This window comes from Arvicola amphibius, chromosome 1, assembly GCF_903992535.2.
Source record: "Arvicola amphibius chromosome 1, mArvAmp1.2, whole genome shotgun sequence".
Lineage (NCBI taxonomy): Eukaryota > Metazoa > Chordata > Mammalia > Rodentia > Cricetidae > Arvicola > Arvicola amphibius.
In genome coordinates, this window is record NC_052047.1 from 187,700,388 (window position 1) to 187,722,319 (window position 21,932).

Sequence of the window (21,932 nt, forward strand, 5' to 3'; positions counted from 1 at the left end):
GTGGTGTGAACTCACCCTTACCCTCCAGCCTCTAGTTCCCACTGCCCTGTGGTGTGATCTCACCCTTACCCTCCAGCCTCTAGTTCCCACTGCTCTGTGGTGTGAACTCACCCTTACCCTTCTGCCTCTGTTTCCCACTGCTAAACAGTGAACAGTGCAGAGTCCATTTAGGCTCTTATAGATTGTCAGTGCATTTAAATGTGCCTTGTGCAAAACTTGTATAACAAACTTCATAATCTATAGAGTCTAAGATCATTTTGATTTGTACCAAACCCAAGGCATCTAATTATTTCAGATGTGGGCACTGGGGTAAACTGAACTCCAGGTTCTTGCACACTGTGAATCAGGCACCTGCTTTGCTGCCTTTGCTTTTCAGAATATGCTTAAGGCCCTCAGTGCGACCCAGAAGCAGGTGGACCTGGTGAAGCTCCATGAGCAAGCCAAGAGGAACCTGGAGGAGGAGATCCAGAACTACAAGGACGAGGCCCAGAAGCAGAGGAAGATCATCTTTCAACTGGAAAAGGAGCGCGATCGGTACATCAACGAGGCCAGTGACCTCACCCAGAAGGTAGGCCCCTCCATGAACTGTGGCGGGATGATTTGTTCAGATGCTTGCCTATGGTTTGCCTGCAGATGTAGGACTTGCCCTAGAGCTGATCCTGGACCAAACTGTGGATCAGACCATAACTTCTGTTCACCCCTCTCTCATTTCTGCCCTTTCTCCCTTTTCCGATGGTATCTTTCTGTTTCCTGTTGCCCTGCTAAGCAGCAGCTGCTACTGGCCCGCATCCTGTTTCCGGTGCCATCCTTTCTCAACTCTGTTCTCTCCCTGCATCTGTTCTTGACGCTCTCCTCACCTCAGAAGACAGAAGCTGAGCATGCTAGGAGAAAGACACCTAATTAAGCAATCTCCAGCTAGGTCATGAACCCCTCCTGTCCTCCGTTCCCCATGTCATACCTTTAAAGAACATATTTATTTCAGTGGGAGGGTAAGCCCAGAACTCCACCGTTGGGCAGAGTCCACACTTTGGGTAGCTGAGTTTCTCCTTCTTGTTAACCGCTTCGAGGGCGACAGGCATGACAACAGGCAGGTTTCTGATATTTGAACTTTTTAGCCAGTTGTCTTAGTGCATTGCTGGCATAGATAAGGCCAGGTAAACAGTGGCTGTTGGCAGGGCGCTCACTGGTAAATGACCCAAAGCAGAGATTCTTAAATTGTTTGCTCTCAAGATCCTTATTTGCCCAAGACTTTTTTTCCCCCTTAACCCCGGATACATAGGAATATAAATAAATGTGTAAATCAAACATCAAACCGATAATAAATCATAAGCATATTTCCAAACAGTTCTTTGGTGTACAGACAATGTCATCACTTCTTAAAGGTGAAAGCCAATTTGCATGCTAATGAGGTAGCTCTGCTTGCTTATTTTTAACATAAAGAATGAAATCCTGGCTGAATTTTTAATAGCGCACAACATAAAGCGCCCTTAATGTTTTTCGGAGTTGATTGCTACTTTGATTTTCATCACTGTTAAAGCTGGGAATGCCACTTCACAGAAGAAGGTCATACAGAAGGGCAGATATATGTGTGTGGTCATTGTTATGAAAAAAATCCTGACACGCCGGCCCAAAGAAGTCTAGTCAGGCCAAATCAAACCAAATTAAAATGCCCATGTTTTATTAAATGCAGCACTCTGGGGTGGCTGAGAGCATGGCAGGAGAGACAGAAAACCGGGGAACACATGAAAAAGCCAGGACCACGTGTTCCTTCTCTGGGCGCCCATCTAAATACCCTGTGGGAGAGGCCTTGACCCTCCCCCGGGGTCATGCTTGGATTTGGAGTCCAGGCCAATGTAACTCCCAGGCCTGGGGTGGGGGTGGGGGGTGGGATGGATGCCAGGGACTGGGGCGACGCTCCCAACTTAACCGTCATTTCAGAAATTGTTGTAATCTCTCTCCAAATTCTAAGCCAAAATCTGTGCGATGATTGTTTTTAATGAAATTCAGGTCAGCAACCCAAACAGCAACTTTTGGAAACTGAACATTCTAACAATACAGTTCATAGATCCATGGATACTTACATGCTGAAGAGGGATGGCGGGAAAATAGCGAGTCTTTGTTGTCCATAATTAAAGCATTTCTGTAAGGGGAGGAAAGCTTGAGAGCATGATCAAAGCACTGTGATCCATGACACACAACAGTCTCAGATCTGAGCTAACGGGTTTCAGGCATTGCTCACTGGGGCTGTGTTCTGTGACGTTCACAGTGCCAAGGGTGTGCGCATGCTCAGAACCAAGGCTGCAAGGTGTGCCACAGGCAAGCGCTACCGGAAACTCCAGGGGTTCATGGTGCCTTTGATTTCTAATTACGTTTTAAAGATTTACTTTACGTGTGTGTTTTGCCTGCCTGCCTGCATGTGTACCATGTGCAACTCTGGTGCCTGAGGAGGCCAGAAGAGAGAGCATTGGATCCACTTGAGTTGGAGTTATGGATGCTTGTGAGCCACCATGTGCCTCATGACGACCGAACCTGGGTCTTCTGTTAAAGCAACAAGTACTCTTTAAACCCCTGAGCCACCACACCAGGCCCCTCTAATTAGTTGGTGGTTACTGTGCTTTCAGAGACCTTTAAGCGTGTTGCCCCGCCCCCACCCTCACCCGACTTCCACATTTGGCATCCCCCACGGGTTTGTTCCGCATTTTTGGAAGAGAGTCTGGTAGAGAGGCCCAGCAATGGGGTGGGAGCTCAGAAAGTTGCTATGAGGCTAAGAGAAACTGGGTGTAAGATTCAGTCTTTTTTTCCTCCTTTAACAAAAGGTTGACTTCTACAGCCGTGTGAACCCGTTTTTTCTGCACGTCAGTCAAACCCGCAGTGAATTGCAGAGTGCTGACTGACGCACTTGAATGTTTAAGCTTTGTTTGCTGGTTGTTGCTTGAGGGAATTCTCAGATGATAAAGGGACAGTCACCAACACTTGGATTGCAGACACACAGGGGAAGCAAGCGCCGGAAATAGGAAATCGGCTTTTCCCCACTGAAAACAAAGTGAGGTTTACAGAGGCGGCCGAGGAGCCCGGGCAGGTCCCCAAAGGACACCCGCACTCCGGAGCCCGAGCCTCGGAAGCTGTGCACATTTTACTTCTGACAAATGGCTGACTGGTTCCCTACTCTGGGAGGATGCATTGCCACTTCAGAGGTTGAAATAAACAGTCTAGGCTCCATATTAGCTTTTGTTTCTATCTGCCTGCCCTATAGAAAATAATCCCTGCATGTCTGGTCCATAGCAACAGAGATCTGTTCTTTCTTAGGTGAACACCCTCTGAGGGTCAACCTCAGACCGGCATAGCAGGAGGATCCTGGAGGGAGGGATTCTCTGGTGTTTTGACCCAGTGACCCCTGGGATTCTCTCCAGCTTCAGCTGGCAGGTCAGGGGTGGGGCTTGTCCACTCATACTGCACCGCGCACACCTGACATACTGGACCGGGTCTAGATGCACCTATTCGGAGCCCTGTGGGGTGAGGCCATACAGGTACTTGAATGTGATAAATCAAGGATTAGAACTTCTCCCTGTGTGGAGAGCCATCTCTCTCTACTCCAGGCTGCTATCACCTCACCCGAGCAGAGCTAAACTCCTAAGAATTTCTCTGTAGCTTTTGTTAATATTTAACTTTAAGGTTTGTTTGATACAGGGTCATACTTTGTGGCCCGGGATGGCCTTGGATTCAAGATCCTCCTGCCTCAACTTCCAGGGTATTGGATTACAGATGTACATCAACCATGTCCCTCCTCCCTGTCTTTCTCAGCTGTCACCTGCCAGCTCCCTGGATAAGGCTTCCCACTGATGTTCACAGCACAGTCCATGAAGAAAACTTAGGGTCTTCTATTCTTAGGAATCAGGGCTATTAGGAATGTACTAACACAGGGATGCCTGCTCCCTGGACTCTCGCTGCCATGCTGGGAATGGAAAAAAAAAAACAATACACAAGCCTCATGCATAGTACAACAGCCGGGGGTATTCTGACCTGTGCAGTGAAATCCAAGTTCTTTGTTCTGTCTGGAAAGTTATCTTGTCTCTTCGCTGTATGGAAAGCTCCTATTCATCCATGAGACTTAGCTCAACTGCCAGGTCAAACCTCCTTAGGGAGGGAGGTTCACTTCCTACATCCTGGGTTTGTTGGTATCTCTGGAATGGTACTTAGGAACTTCTAGTATAATTATTTGCTGACTTACTTGTTTTGTCTGCTTTTTAAAGAGAGCTCTTGGGGGGCAATGACTTTACCTCATGTGGCATTTCTTTATTTCCAATCTCCTGGTACATAGTGGGCACTAAGCAAGTTTTCAGTAGGTAAATGATGAGAGGTTTAAAAACGCTGCTGTCGTTTTTATATAAGGTGTTATGTTTTGCTCGACTCCCCTGAAAAGGAGGAATATTGGTGTGGAGATATGCCGTCAGCTGTTTTTCACAGTTTCTAGTGTTTGAAGTGGATGGAGTTGTACAGTCTCACCCAAGCATTTTCGGTGTACGTTCTTAAAATATTGTTACCAGCTGCAGTATTTCTGTCTCTTGCTCTATTTATCTTCCAGCATATGTGGATACACAGCACACCCTTATTTCCACGCACGCAAAGCTCTGTTCCATACCTTCCATTTGTAAGGCATTAGGAACTAAGACCAGGGTTAACTAAGACTAAGAACATGCCATGAAATGGACACGGCCATTTGCTAAAGTGAGTCACATGCTCCAGACTGCCACCTTGACTTGGGAACTTCTGTTGTACAAACCACATCTAAGGAGAAATAAGGAATGGAAAGAGTTTTATAAAAGAATGTTCCTCATGGTATAATTTAGAATAATGAAGAATAGAGAGCAGTACCCTGAAAGGTTAAACAAATTGTGTTGTGCTTATCTGATAAAATATTAAGAAGCTGTTGTAATAGTTGTGCATAAATATTAAAAATGGGAAGCATGTTCATCATATGACTGTGATAATAATACAGAATTATGCAAATGGTATCACTCCAATTTTATCTATGCACACAAAAGGGCTGGAGGCATTTATTTTGGGGATGGTTGTGAGGATTAAATGAGATCATACTTTTAAGGTGTTTGGAAACTTGCAGCCACATGGCGAGATGAGCAAACACATCTGTTTGACAGATAATCCAGGGCTTGTCTTCACAGTAGTACTTGAGTAGTGTGCTATCCTCAACCTATTAAATGCCCACAAGGTACAGACAGGAGACTAAGACAGGCAAGAATTTTAAAGCCAACAGAGGTGAATTGGAAAAGACCTAGACCTCCACTCATGGGTTCTTCAGTTTGCCTTGTCAGATAGATGACCCACGAGGAGCTGGAAAGACGGCCCAGCATCTCTCCCTGCGAATCCCCCATGACCAGGGCTGGTGTCACCTATCAGCGTCACTCTGAGCATTAGCCAGCATTAGTCAGGGTGCAGAATGAGCGGGAGGAATGTCTCATGTGGTTACAGGGGCGGAGGATTCCTACAGTCTTCCATCTTAGGCTGGAGGCCCAGGAAAACTGGGGTGTACATCAGTTTGTACTTGAAGGCCCAAAACCAGGGAGATGAGGGTGGAAATCCCAGAGTTGACTTCTTTCAAAGAGCACAACAGGGCACATCTGGTGCCTGGTTTCTGCTAGTGGAAAAATTGTCCATGTTTGGTGAAGCCCCTAATGTTCACATTGGTATGAAAGGTACAGTTGGATTGGCCAGAAAGAAGGGACATAAGAAAAGCTACAGGGTGCACGCCTTTAATCCCAGCACTCAGAAGGCAGAGGCAGAAGGATCTCTGTGAGTTCAAGGCCAGCCTGGCCTACAAAGTGAGTTCCAGGGCTGTGAGGGCTACACACAGAGAAATGCTGTCTTGAAGAACAAAACAAAATAACAAACCGAAAGGAAAAGTGACAGGCATGGGGGGAGTTTGGGGTGCAGACAGCAATGGGAGGAGGTAGGAGAGACCGCGAGGAGGATGGGCATAGGCATCAGCAGTGGTAAGCAGAGTCTTGGTTCTTCTGGAACAGACAGCAGGAGGGAGTTGTCAGGGAGGAAGACCGTTGCTAGGAACAGAGATGCCAGTTTGTGTTTTAAGATCTTCCCTGAGATCTGAAGGACAAACCCTCAGTGACATCCACTGTGTTAACCCTGTGGCTGTAATGACCCTTGGCAGGGGAAGATAGGACTATGAGAAATGCAGAGACTTTTCTAGAAAAGCAGCATCATGCATAAAAACAAAATGCCAACTGAGATTACCCAAAGGGTTGGAATTTGGAAACCATAGTAGCCATGTAATTAATTCCTTCACAAACTTACTAGTAAATATTGGGAGAATGAGGATGTGGAGTTTCCTAGTACTCAGAATGGGGGGTCCAGGCATCTCAGTAACTTTTCTATTATGGTGACAAAATGCAGCGGCCAAGGCATCTTATAAAGAAAGTGTTTGATTGGGTTTGCGGTTTTCAGAGGGTTAGAGCACATGATGGCAAGTGAAGGCATGGCAGCAGGAAGAGGTGAGAGATCCCATCTTAACACACACACACACACACACACACACACACACACACACACACACAGGCATAGGGAAACATCAAAGCCTACCCTCAGTGACACACTACCACCAACAAGGCCACACCCCCTAATCCTCCCCAAACAGTTCCACCAGCTGAGGGCTATGTATTCAAACATAAGAGCCTATGGGGACCATTCCCTTTCAAAGTATCACACCAGGCTTGTGGGTATTATTAAGGACAGAGTTACCTCCCTAGGATATAGGACCATCACCTGGAGTATGAATTGCAGAAAACATCACCTTGAGGAGAAAACAAAGAGATGGTTACAAGAATTAACAGCTGCATAGAAACTGAAAGCTCAGCCACCAATCCAAATCCATAGCAGATTTTGGATCTGCACTGAAGATAGAAAAACTGAAGTCCTGGGAAAGGAAATGGACTCAGCAACATCGACACAAACTTGATTTTCCTAGAATGCAAGCAAAAGACAAAGGGTCCTAATTCTCCAATCAGGAGATGTAGAGGACAGAGAGGAGAAAGTTTCAGAGAGTCAGTCTCTGTTGGTGGAAGTCAGTCCCAAATCCAAGATGTGCTGGGAAACCTCATCTAGAGAGATGTGTGTGCTGACCCACCATGCTCCAGGGAAGAGCAGTAACGAGGCTCTGGAAGAAAGCTCCTACGAGTGTGTGGTGTGTCTACAGCGACGAAGAAAAGCACTCTGGGATTCCAGGCAAGAAATGTGCAGGAACCACATTTCTCCATATTTCAAAACTGGAGCAAGAGTGGAAAATCTGTGAATATATCGCTAGTGATCGTCTCGGGGTAGGTGGGGAGACATTGATTTTCAGTTTCTGCTGTTCATCTTTTCCAAGACTTGTTAAGACACTTGCATTAGCCACTCTCCTCACTGCTGTGATGAAATACTAGGTACAATCATCTTAATGAGAGAGGAGATCATTTAGGCTCCCAGTATGAGGGTGCTGTCCATCACGGTGAGGAAGTCATGGAAACAGACACGAAGAGAGGATGTTGACACTGCGTTTGCAGACAAAAGCAAGCATGGTGCTTCTCAGTTTGCTTCTTTTTATTCAATCCAGGACCCTAGCCCAGGGAAGTATACTCACATGTACGGTGAGTCTTCCTATTTTAATTAATCCAGTCTGGAAAATTCCTTACAGAAATGCTGGAGGTTTATTTTCTAGGTGATTCTAGATCCTGTCAAGTTGGTAATACATTTTAACTGTCTCCTGAGTGTGTATTATTTTAGTATCCTGTTTAAAACCCAAACAGGCAAACAACAAGGGCAACAAAAGCAGTGGGGTCTTGGAGATGGCTTGGTCAGATCTTAGCCTGAAGCTTCCACATCGGTGTAAGTGGGTGAAATCTCTAGTGCTTCTAGAATGTAAACAAAAGATGAAGGGTCATAGTTCTCCAAGTCAGGAGAGGAAGACAGAGATAGAAGCCAACATATAGCTATCATTATGTTTGCCTGCTACCATAGTGCTGGGGTTGCCAAGGCAAGAATATGTCTGCACACTTTCTGGCTACCCAGTCTAGCTGAATCAGTAATCTCCAGGTTCAGTGAGAGACCATGGCTCAAAAAGAAAATTAGAATGGAGAAATGGTTGAAGAAGACATCAGAACTGACATATTTCCTCTATGTGTACATGCATATATCCCTGCATACACATGTACACATATGCAAATAAAAATAATAAAACGTCTTTCCCTTCCCCCAAGGACCAATACGATTTTCACTAAAGTGCTTCTTTAGAAGTGACCTTTACTGTTTTAGGATTCAGTTTCCCTTCCGGTTCTTAAGGAGATCTGTGTTATCCTACACAGTGGTCCTGTCTGCCTCAGTGTACTCACTGAGCTCTCCAGGGCAAGCATCATTCGGTTTTGAGGTCTTCCCGAGTTGTTTGCTAAACAGGTACTCATGTACTTTCTGAAAGGATGGATGAAGAGCACAATAGGGCTTTCATATGAGCAGATCAAAAACTCACTTTTAAGAGTCTAGATTACATTATTCTTCAGTAATGTATTTATAATATTTAACACTAGCAGTTTACTGTGCCTAAAAATTCATGTGAAATATGTCACCCTCATGGGTGATCAGATCTGAATTTTCTTCAGCACCTGCAGCTCTAAGTGACACCCAGACAGTCTCCTCTTCTGTCTGGGCTGTCTGGGTTGCAAACCCAATATTAATGTTCAGGTTTAGAGAAGGCGAATCCTCATTTTAGTAATTTAACTTGGCATTTGCAGTGACTGAGAAGAGCCCCCATGATGCTAGAATTAGATGCCTCAGCATCCCAACCCTTTCCTAATGCGTTCATCGCCATCAAAATTTGTTGTAAAAATGTTCCATGTTGTACCAGCAGGAAATCTCAGTGGCATTCACAAATAAGCACGTATTTCTTACTCATAAGATGGCAGTGGACTGGTATAGGCTGGGGTTGCTCGAATATGACTCTGGGATGTGAATTTGGTCCTGGTGGGAGTCACATGTTTATCATCTTTTAATTTATATGTGAATGATGGAAGACACACACAAGATACTTGACCATGCAAACTCACTTTTTCTCTCAACTCCCATACTGTCCTGACTTCTCATTGGTAATAGCAAATCACATGACAGAGTTCAACCTCATTCATGAGGAAAAATACTTCTAAGAATTTGTGGGACAAGGGGATATTTAAGAATTATTAGATAATGTACTTCAGGGTTTCAGCACATATCATCCTCATTTTTATTCTCATATCTGGAGAGAGATACAGCTCCGGATCTCTACACATATATTCACGAGCAATGGTACCCCAACACAAGTGCAGCACACACACATACACACACACACACAAACATTGTTCATGAAATAGATATCTCTATAATAAAATAAAACTCTTTTGATACTAATTTGCATTTTATATACAGTATGTTTAATTAGGTAGAACCCCAGGGTAGCCATGAAGGAGACATGCATAAACTGTAAGCTTTCTATGTCATAGTGAAAGAAACGGACTGCACATCACTCTTTCCCCACAGAACGGGACTTAATTCCGATGAAAATCCAGTTGATTTGTTAAGTACTTGTATTAGATACACATGACACAGTATAATCCATCATAATGACAGGTTAGCATTTATTTAATGATTACTGCTATGTGGTAGGCATTGAACAGTATGCCACAAATGCATATTATCTCACTGAAATGAAATACAGATATAGCTCTCTAAGCTTGATGTAGCGAATAAAATATGAAAGTCAGAAAAATTAGGACAAATTTGCCTGTGGCTGGTGGAGACGGGGCAGCAGGAGAACACACGTGCTGAGACAGAGGGATGTCTCTGGGAAGCTGACGGTGCTGATGTCTTATCATACACAGGCAGAGGTCCACTTTCTCCTCCAGCCTCAGTCCATGCCATGTCTTGTCCGTGCTGCCGTTTTCCAGCCTCTTCCTACTGATTTTTATTTCACCCTTATTTCTGTTGGCAGGTTGTTTTTAACAGAAAGAGAAATGGTAGGAGGGGCTTACGGTGAGGACTCTACCCCGTTCTGCACTGCTTCCATTTTCTGCGTTCCTCTGGAGGGGCCTGCAGATGCTGGGAGCTCCGATTCTCTCACTGTAGAAACTATTAGACTTGAATGCGTCTGACCTCAGGAGTTGGAGTACCTGAAAGTGGGATCAGCTCCACAGCTCCCCACCTCCTCTCTAATACCTCATTTTAATAGGGATCAGCTTGATGATGAGAAGCTGGGCTGTGGCATTGCATTCCAACAATTAGATACGTTTTTGGGGTTATGAACTTGTGTGGGACATTGGTTTAAATGCTTTGCATTAGATTAAATTGAGTCTAAACGCTTAGAAATGAATCGGCTTGCAGACTCTCCCCTTAGCGCCAGTGTCGCTCTTTCTTCACTGTCACTGAAAGGTCGCTCATCCTCTCGGTGCGGTGACGGATTCCTGACTCTCGGCTTCAGGAGCCTAGAAGTGAACTTTGTAATTCTGTGCACTGTTGTGTGCAGAACGATGGCCCCCGCTTCTTGTATGCTAAGAAAGAAAGAAAGAAATGTCCTTGCCAGCATCGTTTCTCTGGAGCTTTATTCTGTCTGTGCAAAGGATCATTCTTGTTATAACATCTCTCAACGTGATTGAACAAGCAGTTTTTTCCATTCTCTGATGCACTGTTAGAAATTCTGAATGCTGATGACACTGCTCAGAGCAGTTGCCGTCTTTTCATTTCACTGACCCCGTGAGAGTCTATTCTGTAAAGAGGCGAAATTTCAGGCTAATTTAGTGCCTGCCTGCCTGCCAGTCTGCCTGCCAGTCTGCCTGCCGTCTGCCTGCTGCCTGCCTGCTTGCCTGCCTTCCTTCCTTCCTTCCTTCCTTCCTTCCTTCCTTCCTTCCTTCCTTCCTTCCTTCCTTCCTTCCTCCCTCCCTCTCTCCCTCCCTCTCCCTCTCTCTCCCTCCTCTTCTTTCTTTCTCCCTTTCCCTCCCTCCCTCCCTCCCTCCCTCCCTCCCTCCCTCTCCCTCTCCCTCCTCTTCTTTCTTTCTCCCTTTCCCTTCCTCCCTTCCTCCCTCCCTCCCTCCCTCCCTCCCTCCCTCCCTCCCTCCCTCCCTCCTCTCCCTCCCTTTCTTCCTTCCCTCCCTTCAGGCCCTCCTTCCTCCTTATTTAGTACCTTATTTAGATTTTACATTTCTTCCTAACATTTATTTTAATTACCAGGCTGATATCTTACAAAGCAGCCTGCTGTTCTGTTAAGAGTCCAACTATGAAGATTACAGCAGTGCTGGATGAAGGAATAGCATTTCTTTTCACTCCTGGTACCCACACACCTCTCCCAGACACACATCTTGCTCCCTGAAGCCCCAGCAAACCATCCAAGCCACTCCCCTTGGGTCTGCACATATTTTTAGCGCATTTTTTTCTGTCTGAGTCAACTGAATGTTAGCAGTAAACAACAAAAAATAAACAATGGCAGGTACTTATCAAATGCTTTGCGTAACTCTTAATTATATGCAGCTAATTCTTATTTTATATAATTACAATGGTAGAAGCTATGATTGTGTCTCCTTTGTGTCTAGATCTAGGAAAAGCTGCTACTCATGCACTTATGAAATTCTGGGGTGACGGTGGTAGCCATTGCTTTACTGATGAACTCACTGCTTTCACAATGATTGTGTACAACGTGAGTTTTTGGGTGGGAGGGTTGAGTACTAAGAACAAAGAGGCAGTTCTCATTAATTATAAAGCTGCTAACATTATCTGCTTAGATAAGATATGTGGGTCTGTCTTCAGAAATTATCCAGTGGCTTTCCAGTGTATGTCTTAACCACTGATTTCAACCATTCATTTAGTATCCATTCTGTAGTGGGGTCACTCACTAGAGATAAGCTTGAGGGTGGAAAATGTGTCTTGTTCCTCTTTGTAATGAGCATGCTTTTATTGGGCCTGCCATAGTCAGGTCCTCAGTCTGTGTTCTTTGAGTGAATGACAAAAGAGGCAAAGGAGTGAAGTCAATGAATAGGTGAGTAGATTAATAGATAGAGGTGTGAATGAATGAATGGGGTAGGGGTATGAATGAATGGATGGGTAAGGGTGTGAATGAATGAATGGCTGGGGGGGGGTGAATGAATGAATGAATGAACAGAAAGGCAGTTCATTTGCTTTTGGAAACTAGCAGGTACCCCAATGCTAAAATTGAACAGAAATGCTGCAAGCCTATACCACTTAAAAATCCATAGGTAGGGTCCTAAATGAAAATTTAACAGACCAAATTTAATAGCACATTCAAGGAATCATCTAGTCTGTCCAAAGAGGGTTTCTTCTAGAACTGCCAAGGTGGTTTCCTATTAAAGAAACTGGTGCCGGTGGTGTGGGAATGTAAAGTGTTACAACCATTTTGGAAAGCAATCTAGCAATATGTATTAAAGTTAAAATATAAATATATATATGCCTTTGAGCCAGGTAGTCCACTTCTGGGACACCGTTTCCCAGAAGCAAGAGCGCCAATGTATGAGAATCCTTGTACAAAATGGTCATTGCAGCCTGGCTCCTGGTATCAAAAAGTGGGAATAAGTGATTGCTCCTCGTCAGGTAGTTAGCTGTGTGATGGTGCACGCATGCATGCTGCAGGGTGTTCATGAGAATGACTCAGAGCTAGTTAGTATGGTTTCCTTAAGGTAACTGCAGAAGAGTTTGTACAAAAAGATTTCTAAAGAATGAGAATGAGCCCCCAAGCAAAGAATCACTTTGGACATATTACTTCCTTTGACCTCAGTTTTCCTGACTATAGGGCACCAGTGACAATTAGATGAATTAAAACACGTAAAGTGCCATGGCCGTAGAGACAACCCACAGCTATGAGTTATTTGCAGCCTAGTTTGTTTGTTTGTTTGTAGACCCGAGTAGAAAATGCAGAATTCAAGGAAGAGCAGGAGAGAGATGCACCCGGTTGTTGACCTCCTTATGTATTGTGGAGACAAGGGGCTGACATGGGATGAAGGGTGAGGGGCCCCACGTAAAGAAAGAAGTGCTCACTTCACGTTTATGAATTGAATTGAGATTATGGCATGTGGGACTATCATAGAGAAGCTCGCTACTTTTAAAAGAGAATTCGTTATTCAGTATATGAAATGAATTGTTCCTGGAAGAACGCTGGGGTCTTGTGTGTGCTGGAAGGCTCTTAGCAGAGCATAGTAGAGCCTGGTGTCACTTTAACTGTAAGGAGCTCTCAGCAGGTGCTTACATATTTTAAACAACAGGCCAGATGGGAAAACACTACAAAGGTGCTGGTTAAAATGCATTTTCTGGAACTACTAATTCCACGCTGGCAGATAAGCAGGCTAGGGGGTGGGGGAGAAAGTGTCTATAGTCAAAAAACTTGGTAACATGTTGGTCACAAGCAGCACATGCACCACAGGACCGTGAGCCTGGCAAAAGTGTGTGGTCCTTTCTCACCTTTAGGCTCTGGAAAAAAAAAATGCTGTTTCCTCAGAGGAACCTTCTAGACTCAAGCTATTCGAGGATGTCTCCATCCTTCCACCTCACCCTCTTACTGTCAGTTGTCACCACTGAAAGTTCACTAGGATGTTGCAGTATCTTAAAATTTTTGTCTCTTCATGTGCTGGTGTTATTTACATTGTAATTTAATGGATTGTTGTCCCTCTGCCAAAGTCCTTAAAAGGCATTTAAAAAATAACTTTTCCTTTGGAGTCAATTTCTGTGGCCATTGCAGCCGAGTCATGATTAGGGAATTTCTCCTTCATGGACAGGTCATGGGGAGGAATCCAGATCACGCTGGGGTCTCAGGCCCCTGTTTCTCATCTTTGTGAAGGCAGTGTGGCGATGTGGCCTCTTGTCCCATCTGGAAGTGTTGTGTGCATAGTCCATTGTAGTTTTATGAAGTGTACCTAGATCGCCTAATGGAAAGGGCTTGGCATTAGCAAGACAGAGTTAGATGGCTATCCACAAAGGTCACTTTTCAAAACCCCTCACAGTAAATTTGAGAGAGTGCTCTTGTAACAACTTCCTAGCTCTGCATGTTAAGATCTTAAGTTCAGGGCCTCCCTGCCCTATTTTTGTGTGTGGTGCACAGTAGACATTTCCAGAATGGAATTGCTTTTCTACTTATGACCTTAGAAAATAACCGTGTTAGCCTTTATACTTGAGCATTAGTGCCATGTATGTAAAATCTGCTCTTTACTTATGCTGTGCAGACGTGACAATAGTCACCAACTTTCTGAGTGCTGGCATCTCTAACAGCTACTCTTAAATAAAAGACACCATCTCTCCAAAACCCATAAGCACAGATGGGCTATTTAACCATGTTCAAATACTTTCTTCTCCCCAAGGTCCTTGCAAACATGGAAGACATTAAAGTCCGTGAAATACAGATTTTTGACTACAGGAAGAAAATTGCTGAATCAGAGACTAAACTGAAGCAGCAACAAAACCTGTATGAAGCCGTGAGATCAGACAGGAACCTATACAGCAAAAACTTGGTGGAGGCTCAGGTAAACGGTGTTTGTGTCCTTACCTGGTGGAGACTCGGGTAAACAGTTTGTAGACTCAGGTAAACAGTGTGTGCCCTTACCTGGTGGAGGCTCAGGTAAACAGCGTGTGTGTCTTTACATTTTAATTTCTCTCTACCCTAGGTTTAAAGAACTTCCTATTATTCTAAGGGCGGTGTTAGGCAATACTAAGGAACCCTGCTCCATCTACATGAATTACTATCAGTTTCTACACACTGTCAAGTTGCGGGAAATGGGAGTGACAGAACTCAACAGCACACAGAGAGCTCAGCCTCATTTAAATTGCTATGTAGGATTGCTGCTGTTATCTTGGATTTTAGATTGGTTGTTAGCTGCCAAGACTTAGAGTGCAGTAGTATATATTCCTTCTTGTTTAAACTGCAGTCCTGGCTTTGGCATCTATTTTACCATGATTTTTGTGCTTCTAACTTCTCTAGTCAAAGGAGATAATGTTCCTCTGTGTGTGTGTGTGTGTGTGTGTGTGTGTGTGTGTTTGAGCATCTGTGCTACATAGTGCACTGCTTATATGTTGTGTGTGTATCTCCTGAGACTCTTCTGTGCCATTGCTAGAAGGTACTTTGATGTTGATGGACACAAGAGACAAAGGAATAGCCTAGTCAGGGTTAATCAGGCACTGTTTTGAGAGCGCTCTTAAATAAATATTGAACTTCCATGCAGAGGATGGTGTCTGTCTGGTTTCCAAACCTTTCTCCCTTCCTTTCGGTTAGGATGAAATAACGGAGATGAAGAGAAAGTTGAAGATCATGACGCATCAAGTGGACCAGCTGAAGGAAGAGATCTCCGCCAAGGAGTCGGCGCTAGTGAAACTGCACCTGGAACAACAGCGCATTGAAAAGGAGAAGGAGACGCTGAAGGTACTGGGCTAACGGCAGGCGCTCTATGCTAGTCTCTTCCTGGTGGATGCAATTCCTGCTCACCAGAAGCACCAAGGGGCAAGGAGAGCAACCAGGAACGGCTACCTGTAGCCTCAGTTGCTAAGATCCAGAGGCCACCCATGCCAGGTGCTGGGAAGATCACCTTTGCCATCTTGGCCTTGGTCTCCTCACAGGTGATGGTCCCGGTCCAGTGCGGGAGGAGAGTGGCGGAGGCCCGTGGCTCCTAGCTCATTTATGACCACCATGCCTCAGTGGACAAGAAGCTAACATGTTGGTATTGCCCAGGAAGTCCTCGACTTTATAGGCCACCTACCACTCATTTGCATTCACAACCCATGACGAGCCCTGCGTTCATACCCAACACTCCCAGATTCTACTCTGCGCTTTCAATAAGATGCTATTTGTCTATCTGCTCCTAATTGCCACTCCTTTGTGTGCAGGTGACTTTTCTGTCTGCAGTGTTGTTACCTACCAGGTGCTAGAGCGTTTCCATCTCTTGGTTTGCCTGGGACCAGGTTCATAGTTGACTTTGTATCTGGGGTTCTCCACATTTGCAGTCTCTTCTTCCGGAAACACCTCAGATCTTACAAAAGCACACTTGCTTATTTTCTTGCTTTTTAAAAATAATTCTGGGGGTGAACTCAGGCCCTTGTACATCTAAGACATTCTACTACTGAGCTATATATATATCCAGCCCTTGGGCTTTTGAAGCAGGGTCTTCCTAAGTAGCTCAGGCTGACCTCGAACTCATGAGCCTCTGGCCTGTACTACTTACTACTACTTCCCCTCCTCCTCTTCCTTCTTCTTCTTCTTCAAAATTTATTTATTTATTTTACATCCTAGCCACAGTTTCCCCTCCCTCCTTCCACCCTCCCTCTGTTCCACTCCTCCTGTTTCTGTTTAGGAAAGGGCACATCTCCCACGAGTATCAAGAAAACATGGCATATCAAGTTGCAGTAAGACTAAGCACCTCCCCATGTGTTAAGCTGAGCAAGGTGACCCAGTATGAAAAGTAGGGTCCCAAAAGCTAGTAATAGAATCAGAGACAGCTCCTGCTCCCACTGTTAGAGGAGTCCCACAAGAGGGCCAAGCTACACAACTGTAACATATATGCAGAGTGCCTAGGTCAGTCCCATGCAGGCTCCCTAGTTGTTGGTTCAGACTCTGTGAGCACCTCTGAGCCCAGGTTAGTTGATTCTGTGAGTTTTCTCATGATGTCCTTGACCTCTCCGGCTCCTACAATCCTTTCTCCCCATCTCCAAGATTCCCCAAACTCTAACTACTGTTTAGCTGTGGGTCTGCATCTGTTTCTATCAGTTGCTGGTTGACACCTCTCTGATGACAATTGGGCAAGGCACCAATGTGGTCACTGGAGTTGACCAATCCACTGCTTGTACTTCTTCAGTGCTGGGATTATAGGCAGGTACCTCCACATTCTAACAGACAAGCCCTTTAAACCTATTAGTTTAGAACACTCACATACATTAAGACTATATGAGATAGAGTCCCCTTCTTCCTTATCTGACCAAGGGACTGAAATGAGGAACATCTAAGGGAGTAATGGAATTTTGGTGTAAACAATCTACAGGCACAATCCTTAAGGGTGTGTAAGATCCAACTGTATCATTATAGCATGCCAGAGGCATGTAGCACGATGCATAAAAACCCAGAGACAGACACTGAGGTTCAACCTGAAGGTCAGAAAGCAAAACAGCCAGCTACTGGCTCTTACCTCTACCTCAGTCTGAAGTGGCGATTCTGCCTCCAGGAATCTCAGAATGAGACTGTGTGAGAGCTGTCTCCTCTCCTCTCATATTCCTCTCTAGGGCTGGGATTAAAGGCGTGCACCAGTACTGCCCAGTTTCTATGGCAAACTAGTGTGGCTACTGGGATTAAAGGTGTGTGTCACCACTGCCTGGTCTGTATGGCTGATTAGTGCAACTACGTTACTCTCTGAACTTCAGGCAAGCTTTATTTATTAAAATACAAATGAAATATCACCACAGAGACCGAGTGCATGGTTTCTGCAAACAGTGGCTTTCAGAGATAGACATTGTCTTGTGAGCATGCACGCAGCACCACATGGGTTTAATGCCACGTTTTCTTGATTCTAGGATGCCATAGTCTGAAATATGTACTCATAATTTAATAACAGCCTTGACGCCCTAATGATAGGTTTTCATGGAAATGGAACTGTTGCATTAAATTAATCTAAGACACTCGGTATGAGAGAGATTAAACTATGGCAAAAGTGCCTTTGTGAAAAGGATGTGGTAATAGATATATTTATTTAGGACTTTATTCCCATCACTCCAGCTCATGAAAAAGCATGGAGAATTCTTCATCCAGTAATGATATATAAAGAACTTTACAACTTTGAAACTATTCTGGATCTTTATCCTTATTCTTGGTCAAACGTTGTTTAGCTGTGGGACGGTTTGTTTTACCCCAGAGTCACTAGCAGGATGGGGTTTAGTTACTGTTGAACAAATTGGAAAAATCTCATTATAAACCCCGCTGCACCAGGGGCCTCTTGGACCACATTAGCAAGGCTTCAGTGTAATAAGCTTTGCTAATTGGTATATCATCTCTTTCTCCTGGAGGAGGCACCGATTCTCATCTCTGCTTCCCAAGTGATGCCCAATTCTGAAGATTAACCCTAGTGAAGTCCAAGTTGGAATTAAATGCTTCCTATAGAATCTCACTTTAGAATAAACAGCGTCCCATACAAAAGATTAATTACTTCCAATTTCTTCGAGTTTGCTGTTAGATTGTATCTATTTTAATGATGCCTTCCATTATTAGGCATCTAAAATATAGCACCAAAGAAACATCATAATAAGAGAAAGGGAGTTAGGCTGTGCATTTATACATGCTTGGACATCAGAGTGGGCAAAGAGCAGATACGAGGGTGGTTAAAAGGCTTCTGTCTTGGAGGTGAACTCACAACGGGGAGTCTCAGGTCTGGATGGCTTTGGCCGCTGGTTTTAGGAAGGTGATGATTTTGGGTGTGCAGGATAAGTGGGGTTACCAGCATTTCTCACTGAGGGAAGGGTGAGTAAGAGAGAGAGAATGAAGCTTGTTTGATTTCTTATCTGAGGTTATCCGAGGGTGACCGGTCGGTCACGGTGCTGTGAATATGGATAATTCTGGCCTATCGTTCAGTCTGTTTGACATCCCTGCGAACACTATGACAGCTCACATGTGGAGTTCCAGCTTGTTGAGCGGTTTAGACTAAGAATTTGAATCACATTTCCACACTGTCCTCCGGCTGCAAGTATCTTCAGTGTGAAAACTAAAACCCCAGACGGAAGAGCAGATTCTCTAGGAACTTTGCCCATAGAGATATTTTTTTTTTTCATTCTACAAACTATGTGGGCACATAATCCCTTTGGAGGGGCATGACCGCACGGACTCAGTAGATCACAAGAGTAATTTTTATAGGACAACCCAACTCACTACTTCCCGAAGCCTCCAGACTGACGGTTGTCATAGGAGGTCACCTGCATCCACTCAGTCCCCTCATCTGAACAATTTTGCTCTTTGCGCCTTTCTTTCCCCCTCTCTGTTGGCCCCAGTCTCTGCTGACTCGGGATCACAGGCACCGTCAGTGTGTCCCGCCTCTGACAGCATGCCAGTGGATCTCTGTAGGTCAGGCTCGATCTGCAGCCTTCCGTTCATTTCACTGCGCTTTTGTTTCATCGATGCTGAAGGAGTCTTCTCATTTGGAATGCCCGCCTTCCTGTCCTAACAAGTCCCTGATGTTGTCTTGCCTCTTCCCAGCCTCATCCCAGCGCTTTGATTCCCTGTGAATAATGCAGCAGTAAGTTCTCTGCCTCCAGAGCTCGGTAGCACGTTAGGGACTGGCCTCAGGGTACCACATCCTACCACTTAGTGATTCTGTCCGACGACGTGAATGGGGAGCTGGCATCCATGGGAGGCACGGGGTGGGGGACGAGAAGAAGCCTAATTACACCTGTGGCTGAAGACTTTGGGTGGTTCATGCATGAGCCAGTGAGACTCTCCCAAATGTGGCTCTTGAGATATATAATTTGTGCCCAGTGTCATATTTGATGATAATCAGTCCATAAGTATCGATTTCAAAATTATACAAGCCTGAAGCTGAATAAAATTGTTAGTGAAGGGTGTGTCTAGTCATCTCACTGTAACCTCCTGCCACCAGTAGTGCATTTAGCAGGTGCAGGAACTTGAAGTCCTACCTAGGATGTTGCCTGGTAGGTGTGCAGCAGCTGGGTGCATAGTGGCTGTCACCCTTCCTGAGAGGCAGCTCAGATTTATAACTGCTAAATGTATTAGGCCCTAGGTATTTTGTTGATGCTAACATTTGCTGCCAATGCCTAATGCCACATCTTGTTTACAGCCCATAAATTTACGACACAAGGAGACCACTCAGAATTTTGATCTATTATGAAAAAGGCACCCAGCAATGCCAGACACGCGGCTGGTTTTACATTTCAGACAGATACTTTTACACACTGTTGATTGCATTTTAATATAACAAGGGTTTCATTTTGTTCCGCTGATGGATTCTGATCTGCTCTTGGCACTTAGGGACAGAGAAGTGAGTGTGCAGATATGGGAAAATAAAAGTTTTATGAAGGGAAGCCTGAGCCAAGCAGGTATTTCATTGCTGTCTTCGCTGTCACCTTAGATGATTATAGAACCAGAGAAGGCTGGTTCTTCACTCTGTTTTCCAACTGGCACTCTCCTTGAATGGTAAATTCTAGGCCCAACCTTTCCTCAATCAGTATTTCATTTTGCTTATCCCTGAATCAAAAAACATTTCATGAATGAACAACACAAAATGTCATCACAGAAAGCCTGGCTTCACAGTGGCTAGTTGTACTTACTATGCACACTACACCTCTAATAGTGGTTGTGCACGGGTCTCTTACTGCTTGGGTAAGCTGCAGTGTAGAACTCATGACTCTTGGCCCTCATAGGCTAGAACCAGGCCTTGATCTCAGTTGAGTTGCTTTACAAGTCTTTTATTATTTTGACGAGTTTGAGTGTGGGGTTCCCAAAAGTCACCTGAAGGACAATAAAAAGTGTAAGCCTTGTGCTGTCATTTATAGCAATCTCTCTCTCTCTCTCTCTCTCTCTCTCTCTCTCTCTCTCTCTCTCTCTCTCTCTCTCTCTCTCTCTCTCTCTCTCTCTCTCTCTCTCTCTTCTCTCTCTCTCTCTCATACACACACACAGGAGGCAGGCCACCTTCCCCCCCCCCCCTCTCTCTCTCTCTCTCTCACACACACACACACACACACACACACACACACACACACACACACACACACACAGAAGGCCGGCCACCTTCCCATCTCTACCCTTGTGATTACAGGGATGGGAAGGCAGACCTCCTCCTCCTCATTGCTCTCCCCTGTTCTGACTGGCCAACTGTCCCACTGTCCCTCCTGGCTAGCCATGGATCCCCCCTAAAACACATTCTTCTTTCCTTTAACATGGGAACTGCTTGTTCCTTGATGCAGACTCTTGATAGTGTATTCAGTCAGATGATCCATACCAGGCCTGCCAAGCTGTTTGTCAGCCTCTCTTCCTCCCATCCCCAGCCTGGCCCTCTGATCCAGCCACGAAGGGGGCACTGTTCTGTCTGCTCAACACAGCAGATGTTTCAGTTTGCCTGAGCTAATTCATATAGCCCGACTGTTGGATGCCTCCCTCCAACACACACCTTTCCAGCTGGGCATCATCTGTCACCTGCCGAGGACTTGACGCATTCTTCTCTGTCAATCCCAAGCAGGCACATAAACTCCTTCTCGTGTGTGCTCACGCCCTTTGCTGCACCAGCAGATGGCATGCTCATGCTGTTGGTAGCTGTATCAGTCATCTTCAGCGGGTAATGAATACTGTCTTACTCATCTTCTCTGTTTGATTTGTAACTCTTGGATGCAGGCAGTAGGCAGAGCACACGGCTTTTGCATCAAAAGATCCTACTTGGAGATCTTAACTTCAGTATTTACTAACTCGGTGACATTGGCTAAACTATGTGTCTCCCTTTGTCTCTGTGCAGGGACACACAGTGTGTGTGCTGTGCAGCAGATTAAAGTAGCTTTGCTAGCAGCGATTTTCCTTTCCTAACTTAATAGTCCCTTTCCCCATTTTCCTGCATTTCTAGTGAACCCCACCTTAGCCTCCGGTGAACCTTGATTCAGGTGTGAGCTCTCTGAGAAAGCATCCCCAAGGTCTCTGCTAGGTGATGGTTGGATGCCTTTTTCTTTGACTTCCTGTGTTTCCAACTCACTGTGTACATGGAGGGCAGCTGGGGAAAGAGTCAGTGCAATGCTTCCTGTGCAAGCATGCTAGCTTGAACCCTAGCACTCATCTAGAAAGCCGGGTATAATCCCAGTTCTGAAGAGGTAGGAGCCAGTGGTTCTTGGTTGCTGGGCAGGCAACCTAGTCAAATTGCTGAGCCCTGGGACCCAGTGAGAGACCAACA

General features: G+C 45.1%; 1 protein-coding gene across 1 annotated transcript in view; it reads left to right on the plus strand.

Moving 5' to 3' along the window:
- Cfap58 (cilia and flagella associated protein 58) overlaps positions 1 to 21,932 on the plus strand; it is a 104,356-nt gene that overhangs the window by 28,373 nt on the left and 54,051 nt on the right. The window contains exons 9-11 of the mRNA XM_042054474.1: positions 377 to 568; positions 14,382 to 14,543; positions 15,290 to 15,436. Of these exons, the coding sequence (XP_041910408.1) occupies positions 377 to 568; positions 14,382 to 14,543; positions 15,290 to 15,436 (501 nt within the window). The remainder of the gene's footprint in view (positions 1 to 376; positions 569 to 14,381; positions 14,544 to 15,289; positions 15,437 to 21,932) is intronic.